At 40.5% G+C, this 13,715-nt stretch overlaps 1 protein-coding gene across 8 annotated transcripts in view; it reads right to left on the bottom strand.

The window, feature by feature from the left end:
• Nucleotides 1-13,715, bottom strand: part of SLC25A21 (solute carrier family 25 member 21) — a 533,965-nt gene that overhangs the window by 507,314 nt on the left and 12,936 nt on the right. For 7 of the 8 annotated variants that reach the window (XM_079912925.1, XM_079912920.1, XM_079912921.1 and 4 more), the window contains exon 2: nt 8,574-8,927. In XM_079912925.1, coding sequence (XP_079769051.1) covers nt 8,574-8,643 — 70 coding nt within the window. In that variant the 5' untranslated portion in view covers nt 8,644-8,927. Of the gene's footprint in view, nt 1-8,573; nt 8,989-13,715 lie in introns of those variants that run through there. The other variant, XM_079912927.1, reaches the window with a different exon arrangement.

Genomic DNA, 13,715 nt, shown 5'->3' with positions numbered 1-13,715 from the left:
CACGTGGATAATACTGAAGCCAGAGAGCACAGAGATAGCAGAGTGGGGATGGGTAGAGAACTTGGAACCCTGCAGAACATCAATTTTTAAGGAAAGGGAAAGAAGAAGAACCAGCAAAGAAGACAGTAAAAAAGTGATCATACATGGAGAAAGGGGTGAAAATCAACAGCAGAGACAACTTTAAATAGAAAAATTGGTTACAGATGTGAAATTCCACCAAGATTAGGTAAAATTAGGAATGAAAACCAGTAGTTAACAGTTTCAGCAAAAAGGTAAAGGCAGATATGCCAATTAGAGTAGGTTGAAAACTGAGTGAGGAACTTTTCACAAAGGTTGACAATGAAAGGAAGAGAAACACAGGACCATAGCTTGAGATACGGACTGTGAATTTGAGAAACACAATATGAAGAGAAAAATAAAATGAAGTGCCTGTTGTGGGTTGAATTGTATTCCCCACAAAATATATGTACAAGTCCTAACCCCTGGTACCTGAGAATGTGACCTTATTTGGAAATAGGGTCTTTGCAAACATAATCAATTTAAGATGAGGTCATACCAGACTGGAGTGGGCCCTAATCCAATGAGCAGTGTTCTTATAAGAAGAGGGAAATTTGGATACAGACACAGAGGCAAATAGGGAGAGAAAGTCATGTAATAACAGCCAAAGAACACAAGGATTGTGGGCAACTGCCAGAGCTAGGTGAGAAGCATACAACAGATTTGGAAGGAACCAGCCCTGCCCACACTTCGATTTCAGACTTCTAACTTCCAGAACTGTGAGACAATGAATTCCTGTTGTTTTATGCCACCCAGTTTGTGGTATATTGTTCAGACAGCCCTAACAAACTAATAAACAGGGACTGTCAATAACATTCAAAAGATGCAGACCTACTAGAATATTTACAAGGTGACAGAACTACCATATGACCCAGCAATCCCACTCCTGGGCATATACCCAGAGAAATCCATCATTCAAAAAGACACACGCACTGCAATGTTCATTGTAGCACTATTTAAAGCAGCCAGGACATGGAAGCAATCTAAATGTCCATCAACAGAGGAATGGATAAAGAAGATGTGATACATATATGCAATGGAATATTACTCAGCCATAAAAAGGAACAAAACTGGGTCATTTGTAGAGACGTGGATGGACGTAGAGACTGTAATACAGAGTGAAGTAAGTCAGAAAGAGAAAAACAAATTATCGTATATTAATGCATATATGTGGAATCTAGAAAAATAGTATAGATGATCTTATAGGCAAAGCAGAAATAGAGACACAGACGTAGAGAACAAACATATGGATACCAAGGGGGAAAGGTGGGGGTGGGATGAATTGGGAGACTGGAATTGATATATATACACTATTGATACTATATATAAAATAGATCACTAATGAGAACTTACTGTATAGCACAGGGAACTCTACTCAATGCTCTGTGGTGACTAACTGGGAAGGAAATCCAAAAAAGAGGGGATATATGTATATGTATAGCTGATTCACTTTGCTGTACAGTAGAAATTAATACAATATTGTAAAGGAACTATACTCGAATAAAATTTTTTTAAAAAAATAATATTTACAAGGTGTATAAACCATGATCACATCAAAGTATGGAAATAATTGACACAAACATAATAATTTAAAAGGAAAAGAAAACTGGTAAGAAAAATAGTTGAAGTCTGGAACAATTATAAAGAATCCTGTAGAAGTCCCTTAACCTGGTTTCATTCATTGTCATTTTAAGATACCACATATGTAAATCATAAAGATGTTTGAAAATGATTGGTGCATCTCTTTTCAGTTTGGGGTCCTGGAACGAAAGATGATATATAAATCTTAAAAGTGATCATGGGCCTCTCACTCAGAAGGTGGCAGAGATTACAGACTTGAATGTTTTCATGTCATTTCTTAAATGATTACAATAAAATAAAACACTGTTGAAGGAAAATATTGTTGCACGTATCGGTTGTCTGATGACTAGAACCCCAGAGTACTTTTCTTTCTTCAGAGTAGGACCCTAAGAATAATATTCTGTGGGTTGGGCTTCTGATATTTATTCATTAGTACAGTCAACAAACATTTCTGAGCACCTATTGTACTATACCTAAAACACCAGATTCTCAATGGTCTGAGATGTTGTAGTCAAGACAGTGGTGGGGCAGAGGGCCAGAGAGTAGGGAAGTGAGGAAGGGCTGGTTTAACAAGCTGTTCCTAAAATGTGTAAAAGTTGTTTTATGTTCTTATATCAGTTGAATCATGTGCCCACATACTATACTTACACTTTTAAAACATGTTTCAGTGAAGGACAGTAAAATAAATCCTTTGACATGTACTTATTTAATTCATAGTTTATTTGTTCTTAAATTCATATTTTTGAGAACTAGATTTTCTTTGAGAGAGACAAGACTATATTTCAATTAAAACACATCCTTTAAAGGTATTTCATAATTAATTTGATCAATAGAGTTGCTTCCTCCTATGGGGTTGAAATAAGGGGAATTTTTCCTCCCCAATTACCCAGATGATGGGTTCCAGCCTCCCTTTGATGTGTCATAAAGGCTCACCTGTTTCACTACAACCTGCTATTTATTATCAAACAAATGCAGTTTGCCAAATCCTGAATTTCCAAAGGTGCTATTTATCTAAATCACGTGCGTGTCCCCTTTGCACGCATTCTGAAAAAGAATTTTCCTTGGGCCTCCTTGGTGGCGCAGTGGTTGAGAGTCCCCCTGCCGATGCAGGGGACATGGGTTCGTGCCCCCGTCCGGGAAGATCCCACATGCCGCGGGGCGGCCGGGCCCGTGAGCCATGGCCGCTGGGCCTGCGCGTCCGGAGCCTGTGCTCCGCAGCGGGAGAGGCCACAACAGTGAGAGGCCCGTGTACCGGAAAAAAAAAAAAAAATTATCCTATACCTTTTTAGTGACCTTTTTAGGTTGAAAGCCTTGGACTCTCTCCCATCAATATAATGTACATTTTACACGTGCTCTCAATAGTTAATCTCCCAGCAGCCTATCCATTAATCCCAGGTTTTCCTCCTCCAGAAAGTCACTTCACTTTCTCATTTGATCCCTTGAAGATGATTAATGAGATAAACTATACAAAGTAATTGAACTGCGTTTAGTGCAAAACTGGAAAACTTATTTTCAGGATACTTTGACTAAACAATTTGACTAAGACATCTCCAGCCAGATGGACAAAATAAAAACAGTGATTGAAGATGTGGTAGGGTGTTTGCCTACAAGATACGGGGGATTAGGATGGGGCTGGAGAGGAAGAAACAACGGCCTGGAAATTTTGAGAAATAAATCAGTGTCCTGCCAGCGTGGTGATCATGTATAAGACAGATGGAAAGGAAATTCCCTAAGAAGAATTCTGAGTGGAACTTGCAGACGTCAAGGAATATGAGTGCAAGATTTTGGGAGGCAGGAGGAGGAGAGTCCTAGTGATGCCACTGTGGAGAAAATTTAGTGTGGACAGGGCCTAGGTGTGCCTTCGGGAGGGAGCCTGACAGGCCTGGGCAAAAGCAGGGTCTCTCAGGGGGTCAAGGGGACTTCGTCAGAGACCCAGGGAGATTTCTGAAATTGAGTGCCAGAGCCCTATGAGAACTTGGGGAGAATACCCATTTGCGCAAGCCTAAGAGGCTCCTACACGACATGGGAAATAAGAACCCCATGAGCTTTGGAAACACATGGAAGAGCCCAAATTGGTCATTAGGGAGAATGGGAGGGTCTGAGGTGGACCATGCTCCTGGCTAAAGGAAGAGATGTGCATAAAAGGGAAACCTCTGAGAGCCAGAGCCAGAGCCCCACTGAGAGCAGACAACAGAATGATGTGGGACCTGGGGGATGCTAAGGCCCAGGGACCTTGGGAGCTCTAGCAAGCTTGGGGGAATTCTGTCAGTGTTGCTGTCAGGTTTGCTGCCAATCCATTTAGTGTCTTTTCAAGAAGTAGAAAAAGGTTTCCCTTCTCCCCAAGGTGGACTCATCTCTGCTCTAGAATACATAGATTATGAATCAGTGCATGGACTAGATTTCAGCTCCCACTTGCTCAAGTGGCCAGAGCCCTTTTTCAGTCCACAATCTGCCCAAATGTACATAGAGGTGCTAAATGGATTGAGAATTTCCTTTTCACTAAATGCAAACCTTGTGCCCACACATGGAATTATTTGGAGAGAGCAAGATACTATTATGCAAAAAGACGGTAAGGATTGTATTTGTAGATAAAAGTTGTTTTAAGGGATGTAAACTAATAAAAGATAGAGAGATGGTAAAGGATAGTAGACTTGATCTCTCCAACTTCTAAAATATCTGCCAATGGGAATAATATTTTCCTAGTCCCTCTTGTAGCCTGTTCCTATAGAAATGATTGCATGCTTGTGCAACCACAGGCAAGTTCATTAGACCCTCTGGGTATCAGTTTCTTCATCCTGGAGGTGTGGTGAGGATTTAAAATGTTGATACATGTAAAGCTTAGAACTGGGTATGGAACTTAGTACTTACTCCATAAATGTTAGTTATTTTTATTACTTGTATCATTCAGTGTTAATGAGAATGTTAAAGCTGGTGTGTCTGTAGAGGCGATCTGGGAGCATTTATGCAGAAAATGGTTTTCAAGTCAGGCCTTGAAAATGGGCATGGTTTCAAAAGGTAGAGAAAATTAGGGGAAGACAGTCTAGGCATTGGGAATAAAGGTGGAAAGGCACAGGCAACATTCGAGTGTAGTGAGCAGATCTATTGAGCAGCAACCAAATGGAATGTATGGCAGAGGACAGGAAAATAAGTCTGAAAGCTAAATTGAGGGCATGCAATTAAGGAGTACAGAATTCATTCTTCTCTCTCTGGTCAGCAATGAAAGCCAAGAAAGATTTAACTTGCAACCTTCTGCAATCTGGCTCCCACTCTATGGAATCTCTTTTCTCAAAGGTCTTCTAATTCAGTGCTTCTAAAACTTGAAAGTACAAACCAGTGACTTGGGGACCTTCCTAAAATGCAGGTTCTGATATGGAAGGTCTGGAGTAAGCTTAGCCTGAGATCCTATATTCTTAACAAGCTTCCAGGCGCTACCATGCCCCTCCCTGCTGCTCATCCATGGACCAACTTTGAGTACTAATCCAATGGCCTCTTCTCCATCTCATCCTTACCCCCTCTGCAGTATTAGGCCTTGTTGATCTTCCTGATGCTCTCATCATTGGCTTCTACTTACTCACCTGAATTTTATGCTATTACTTGAAGCTAAGAATGCAGACTAGGAGCCTGCTCTATAAAACTCCAGTACATATTGTCTTCTCTTGAGCACAGCTTTCATCATATAAAACAAAGCTGCCACTGATAACAATATCTATATATAATAGCTATAGCTACAAACTCAAGGTCAGTCTTTAGATGTGTATTGTCCAAGCAACTATCAGTGCATCATTTGGTCTCTTAAATGCAAATATTACAAACCACCTTTTAACAAAAGACACATGTATATCACTATAAAAGACACCAACTGCCCATCTTCTTTGGAAAATAATCTCCCCCGAGACCCTCACCCCTCCCTGTGGGCACTGGCTACAACTAATTGGTGCAGAGGTGGGCCCCTGACCAATACTGGGTTATTTTGAGTCCTTCCTCAGCATTTTACACTGGGACTGAAAAAAAAGCAAGTTAGTCTCTTGTTTTCTTTACAGAAGTCAAGAGCATGTAAGCTCAGGAGCTATTAGGGACAACATTCTGACACATGAACTGAAGAGCAGAAAACAGCAGTCATCTGTGAGAAAGAAAACTGATGAAGATACCAGGAAGGAACAGGGAAATGTCTCCAAAGCTTGGCACCCTGACATCCTTGCTCATCTCCACAGAGACCATGTAGGCAAGGCTTGACCACAGTCTGACCTGAGTCTTAGCAGAATGCCCTGTGATTTCTTCTAACATAAGGGAAGATAAACAGCCTAGTGAGGAGCTGTTGGGAGGCTGTTTCTCCCGTTATCCTGTGGAAGACTGACACAAGGCCATTTCTCATCCATCTCCCTAGTTTCAGTTCAGCACAAGACTTTCCACCTCATTCCCACTTAGGGTAAAGCTGCAGACTTCATCGTAAGTCTATAAAACTCCTCAACAACAGAATGACCCATCACTCTTACCATCTGTCATCTGGCTTCTTCAGTTCTGTGTTGTCTACAGAACAAGGGGCACAGGGAACCGACACCACAATGACTTGCTTTTGCTGTCTGTGTAAGTAATTAACTGTCTGAATCCATTTGGTCATGTTTACTCCTCACTGGGCAAATCTATAGAAGTATGACAAGCCATCCTAATGGCTATAGAAGTATTACTTGGGACCCAGTTATTAGCCACCACCTTGCTGCCTTGGAAATGCTTAACCATTTGGCCAAGGGAAGAAGTAAGAAATGGCAAGAGTTCACTTCCTGAGATCCCCTCAGTGCTCCGGCTCCTGATTATAGTCAGTTCTCAGGAATGCATTTCAGACTTTGAATTCCATGAGATATCCTAGTATTTCTCCAGTAAACCTCTCCAGCTTCTTTTTTTTTTTTACCCTTAAGAAAGCTAGAATGTATTTTTTACTACTTTTTATTGGAGTATAGTTGCTTTACAATGTTGTGTTAGCTTCTGCTGTACAGTCATAGAAAGTATTTCTAACCTTTACCATCAAAAGGTCATATAATACATACACACACTGGTGTTGCATTTGATGACAATATCAGTAATCAGAACTTCAATGTTAGCAATTCAAGTGTATTTTGTTTTTATTAAAATTCTGCCTGTCGTATATTAATTTATTTTTGGCCCTTGACATAGTATATGTAACATGATTAGCCTGTCTTATAAAAGCCCAATAAATATAAAGTTCTATGAAAATGTTATTGGCCAAGTGGGGAAAAAAATGACTCTTTTTCACTATGATGAAAGTATAAATTACTCTCATCATTTATCAATTGTAACTTCATAGTACTAAATATGTAAGTCAACTATGCTATGTTTAATTTATCTTATAAATGTACTGATTTTCATTCATATTAGTTACAATTGTAAGAACATGATGGAAAAACACATTATATTTATGCCAAGTATGTATCATCCAACAAAACAGTGTAAGTGGGATTAGAGTTTGATCTAATTTTAACATCCCTTGAGTTTAGCTGTGCCTAATACCCAGAATGATCATCCAAGCCAATATACAGATACTGATGAATCACTAGTCATAGGTTAGGATGTTCATCAATTAGCTTCATTTCCCTACTGGACCAGCTGAGTTTTATTTGATCAGGGTCATGGACTCTGAATCAAGCCAAGTCAGGGACAGCTGGCAGAGTCTTGGACATTGTGGAAATTTGACCAAAATGGTGTATAAATTGGTGCAAATTCATCATCACTACTGGGAAACAACTAAAAAAGTAGAAAGTGGGGTCACTGACATCATAACAACGAATAGACATAGCACAATTACATATAAGAAATGAATGCCTTGATTGCCGTATTAATGAGATGTCATCTTTAGGAAAGTTTAGAGATTGTTAAGTGATATATCTGGCTGCTTATGGTACTCCTAGAAGCAAGGAGTTTGTGACATGATGATAACTAGTCATAATTTGTCCAAATTTGTTTGAGAATAAAATTTACTAGTCAAAGTTAAACATTAGACATCTAGTCATCTTAATATGATTTACTAGTGTTACCATAATAATTTATTAAGAGAATACATTTACAAAAATGTTTTATGGTGATGAGTGAATTATAGTAATTAGTTTATATATTCATAATAAAAAATGCATCACAGTATGTAAGATTAAATTTTCAATCAACTCATAATTTATATTTTAAAATATCTTTAAAATACGTTCACATAACATAATCCCGTGGGTAACTTTCTCTAGCCACTTAGTCATTATTTCCATGATTAGTTATAACAGATTTCTTCCTAAAGGTTTTTTCCCCCACAGCATAACTCTCCATAAATTAATGTGAACCTATCATATCAAAGGTGTTTACATGTGTTAATATATTCATTTAATTTTAATATGCTTACTAAGGCACGAATAGCTGCAAGCAAGCTAGCATTGCATGCAATAAGAAAACCTGTGGAGTCCTGAGGTAACATACTTTAACGAGGGAGGTAGGAATTACATAAGATCTGAGTTAGCCGGGGAAAGAAGAGGCTACTACTGATAGCACAACTAAGTCAACTAAGTCTGACGCCAACTGGATCATTTAAAATAAAATAGCCAGCCAGGCAAAAAGGCCTCCTCCAAGTCGCAGGCCTTGGGGCTGCCTGCCTTGCCTTACAGGCTAGGAACACAGAAGGTGGGGAACCCGAGAGCGGCCAGCGCGGGCGCCGCGGCGACTTGACCTGGGACACGGGACACCGACACCCGACACCCGCCGCCCGCCGCCCGCTCCCGGCCTCCTTTGCTCGCGCGCTCCGCGGGCTCGGGCTCGGCAGGCTCTGCCCCGGGAGCGCGGAAGGCAGAGGAAAAAGGCAAAACTTCGGTGGGGAGACTTGTCTGAGAAACGTTTTCGGAACACGCGAAGGGAAAAACGACTAGCCCCCGGCGGGGCGGCCTTACCAGCGGAACCACCGGCCAGGATCTGCTGAGAAGCCTCGTTCACGAAGCCGACAGCGGGCTTGGCCGACATCTTCGCAAGCCAGACGACCACTGCTTGGGCTGAGATGCGTGGGCGAGCTCGCCAGCCTGAATGCCGGCCTGCAGAGCCTCTCCTGAGCGAGAGTGCTGGGGCTGGGTTAGTCCTTGGGCCGAGTGGCTCCCTGTGGGGCGGCAATCCGGCGACTGCTCGGAGGCGGCGGGCGGTTTGGGCCACAGACTCAACGCGTGATCTCCGGCGGGTCGGGACCTGCTTGTTGCGCTGCTTCAGGTGCTCCTTCTCGACCCCGCTTTGCTCCCTGGGCTCCGGGAGGGACCCTGAAGGAGAAAAGACCCGCGGATGGAATTGGGTTGGTCGACCGCCGCAGGTCGGTTTGGTCTCCTAGATTGGCGCCCACGGGTTTCCCTATCAGGAGCCTTCTGCAGAGTTTGTCCAGCTGGCTGCTCTGCCTCTGATAACGCAAGTAAAAAAGTGATCCTGGCCTAGAACTCCAGCGGCAGGGTCCAGGCGACCCTTGCCCTCTGGAAAGCCAGAGCACAGTGCAGTTCTAAAGAAGGGACAGGTGAATAAATTCCTTGGAGTTAGCTGTCCCGAAATTGTGGGCTATAGCAACTAAGTCAAAATAAATCCAATTTACAGGTATCTTACAATTGAGCTACTGTATATAGTACTTTTCTAAGAAATGGTTTTGGCTTAAGGCAATATATCTCATACCTCATCAACTTGAGTTTTATTTACTGAAAGACCAAAAAAAGGAAGGCCTTATTACAAATAAGTCTCTTCTATCTATTCCCCACGTCCGTGGGCATCAGCGTAATGTGTGCGTTTGTAAGAAAAGTAAATTCATGTTCCAGCCCTGACCTACTGAATCATAATCTCTGGATATAGGGCTCAGAAACCTGTGTTTTAATAAGTTCTCCAGTGGTTGTTATGAATGTTAAAGTTTGCAAACCACTGACCCAAATAATCAAGGAACATTAAGTAACTACTAATATATTCTCTGTAAAACGTTTACTTATTCATACTAGCCCTTTAGGATAGTTAGCAAAACAAAAATACTAGTTTATACTATTTTTAAACCACAAGTTGCAAAAACTCTGTAGGAGGGACACAAGGTTCTCAAATTTTAGAAAAATACCTGCCACACCCCTAACAGGCAGGAAATGATAGGAGTAAAAGGGAGAATGAGATGCTTTGGAACCCTTATTGTCATATTTCTTAAACACAGTATTTAATACTAAACATATTCAGTGTGAACCATATAAAATTGCCATTTTTGAAGGCAATTATATCAGCAATATGTAATAAGGTTCAACTTAATATATATGATTTCCAATTAAATGTACAAAATACAATAATTGGTTTTATACTTTGTTTTAATTTCTTAGGCTGAGCTATTAAAAGCTGGTAATGATAATCTGACTGGCAAAATTATTTAAAGTGAGGAATTGGAGAGACTTGCTATTTATGTGATCAGGTACGCAAAAACAAATTTTCTCATATTTGATTAAAATTACTAAGTTTGAAATGTTTACCAAGAAATAGTTTCAAGAAATTTTTGCTATTTAGATATAGTAAAAGCTTTTGAGCTATGTTTCAGTCTTTTACTAATTAAATATGAGGTCTTGAGTACAATATAAAATCACTTATTCATTCAAAAAATACTAGAACCTATTATATACTAAGCACTAAAATCAGAATTTCAGAGCTCATAGAAAATGTTTCCCTAATTTTCCACCGAAGAAACTAAGTTTCCAAAGATCACACCATAAGTTAATTGTATAGCCAGGATTCCCTCTTCTAATAGCCGTGGGATTATAGATTTAAATATTAACCACAGGCCAAATTACATTTGGTCACACTGAAACCTAAAATAATTAAATGCTACCAAAATTAATTTCATTCACTCATATGTAAGTAGAGAATTTTTTAAAGTTAAAGAAATTTGTTGGATTATTAAATACTATTAAATCCCAAGGCACACACTGAACCAAATTCTACATTCATTCATTGAGAGTTTACTGAGTGTCAGCATTAAGAGCTGGCAATGTAACAGTTAAAATCCCCCCTTGGAGCATATAATCTAATGGAAGAGATCATACCATGTTGCAATGTCCGTAAATTTTTGCCTTCCCTAGATTATTTCAGGAAATACAATAATACTTCCAGGTCAAGATTTAAAGACAGCCTTTTGACATCATCCATTATTTCCATGAATATCTTTTTTTTTCATAAATATCTTAATCTCTGAATTTTTTTTTTTTTCTGGTACGCGGGCCTCTCACTGTTGTGGCCTCTCCCGTTGCAGAGCACAGTCTCCGGACGCGCAGGCTCAGTGGCCATGGCTCACGGGCCCAGCCGCTCCGTGGCATGTGGGATGCTCCTGGACCGGGGCACGAACCTGTGTCCCGGCAGGCAGACTCGCAACCACTGAGCCACCAGGGAAGCCCCCAATCTCTGAATATCTTAACCTGAGGAGGTGGGTGCAAGTTTGTGGTCTCACTAAGACCTCAATCTCTCAGGATCCCTACAGATTCAGTCAGAAGTCTCTCCCAGACATCTTTCCAAATACACTGTTAGAAAATTGCTACCTCTTTTTAACCTCTCTGCACTAGAACAGATTTCTTTGAGTTAAAAAAAGCAAGGCCTGATATTACAGATAGTCTAGTCCTCAATCTCCAGATTAGATGAGGAGATAGGGCCTAGGTATAAGAACATTCTGGAGTTTGGGAGTCAGCCATTGTCAATCCACAGTCAACAAGTACACACTGTGCTAAGGGCTCTGATTATGGGGCATAGCTCTTATCTGCAGCCAAATTTGCCCATGGCCAGTATTGGAATGCTGGGAGGTTTAACACTGGGAGAAGTAAAATTTACTTGAGCTACTAGTTCAGATTCCTTAGACACAATCCATCACATTACTCTTTCTATTATTATTTTACATAATGCTGTAATGTCCTGATATTAGAGCAAAACTGCTAAAGTATCAAGCTTATATTTTTTAATTATTGATTTACTGTATTTAGCTGATCTTGGTTGAGAACTACATAATTAAATTATTGATTTATCAGTTTGCAAAGTGACTAGAAACTAAACCTTTGGGAACCTTAAAATACTTACTGAACTTAAGTATCTGACAATTTCTTTAATGTCTTTTTGGAATAAAGTTTTTGTATTGGGCCACTGGATCAGCTACTGTTCAAGACCAAAATAATAGTGACTTAAACAAGATAGAACTTTATTTCCCCCTCATGTAATGACACAGTTGTAAGCCACAAATAAAGCTCGGGCCATCAGAGAGGAAGGAAGGTAAGAAGGGTAAAGAAAGCCCTGGAAATTACATAAATCTCATTGGTTAGAACTTGGCCACTAGGGCTAAACCTAGGTACAAGGGAGGTGGGAAAGGTAGTATTTTGCCGGGTGACAATGTGTCCATAAAAAATATATATACCATTATGGAAAAAGGGAAAAACATATTGGGAAACAACTAGCAGTGTCAACCACGGTTTGGGAAAAGGTTTAGGAACAAAGAGCTGTACTTTAAAATTATAGTATTTGCTCATTTTCAAAGATTTTGTTTTCCTCAAGTCTAAAGTTTATCTTCATCAGTTTCTAACTGGAAAATGCTATATAATCCCATGGTAATCAATGTACTATAACTGGGAGTCACATTTTAAAATACCATTCCCGGAAAGATACATAGCCATTGTAGGCTAGAGACTCTCTTCTTTAGAAGTCAAAACACACTCTCTAGGGCTTCCCTGGTGGTGCAGTCGTTAAGAATCTGCCTGCCAATGCAGGGGACATGGGTTTGAGCCCTGGTCCAGGAAGATCCCACATGCCGCAGAGCAACTAAGTCCGTGCACCACAACTACTAAGCCTGTGCTCTAGAGCCTGCGAGCCACAACTACTGAGCCCACGTGCCACAACTACTGAAGCCCACGTGCCTAGAGCCCATGCTTCACAACAAGAGAAGCCACCACAATGAGACGCCCGCGCACCGCATGGAAGAGGGGCCCCCACTCGCCACAACTAGAGAAAGCCCGCATGCAGCAACGAAGAGGCAACACAGCCAAAAATAAATAAATAATTTTTTTAAAAAAAAGATTATTCACTAAAACATTTTTAAAAAAACACTATCTGTATACACACAGACACACAAATGCAGAATTTAGCATACATGGAGCCCATCCATGGAATACGGTGGGAAGTTGGGAAGAGTTGCCTGTGGATACCAGATTAAGAAATCTTGACCAATAGAAGAGATTATAACTCTTGAACTATTCAAAAGACCTATTATTCTAGAATATTCTTATGCAGAAGTATTAGAAGTATTAAAGAAATGCTGTTTGCAAATGGAAGACTCTTATGTGCTTTAAAATCTGCGGGTCTGAGTATCACTGCTCTAAGCTCTCAGTGATTTATAACTTACAGATACCAAGGCATCATATCATTTAGGACAGATCTTAGGTTCTGATGCATTAGATTATCCTATCACCTAACAGAGCACTTCTAAGTTCCAAGGGACTTTAACTGGGCAGTATGGACAAAATAATTACTTGGGAAGCTTTTTTCAATATATTATTGTGATATAAGAACAACACTTAGAGGCCATTTATATTACAGAGTTCTGTTATTTGAGATGTAACTGTGAATCTAGGAGTTAAGGCCTCTGAGCTGTCAACATGCAGAAATCCATGCACTTTCCTCCTAGGAGCTTCCCAGGTTCACTTGGAACTAATTTTAGACCCAATTCTAAAAAGGTTGATAGGGTGGATATCTAATATCTTGGTTCACAGCAGATTAGAAAAACCAAACTAAGAGAATAGGGCAGGGACCTTCCTGGTGGCAAAGTGGTTAAGACTCCGTGCTCCCAATGCGGGGGCCCAGGTTCGATCCCCAGTCAGGGAGTTAGATCCCACATGCATGCCACAACTAAGGAGCCAGTGAGCCGCAACTAAGGAGCCCATCTGCCGCAACTAAGGAGCACACCTGCCACAACTAAGAAGCACGCCTGCCACAACCAAGACCCGGTGCAACCAAATAAATAAAATAAATAAATATTTTAAAAAGAGAATAGGGCAGAGGGAAATCAGAGATTATAG

Source organism: Stenella coeruleoalba (genome assembly GCF_951394435.1).
Source record: "Stenella coeruleoalba genome assembly, chromosome: 2".
Classification (NCBI taxonomy): Eukaryota; Metazoa; Chordata; class Mammalia; order Artiodactyla; family Delphinidae; genus Stenella; species Stenella coeruleoalba.
The sequence above is the reverse complement of the archived record's forward strand: the minus strand, read 5'-3'. Positions and strand labels throughout refer to the sequence as shown.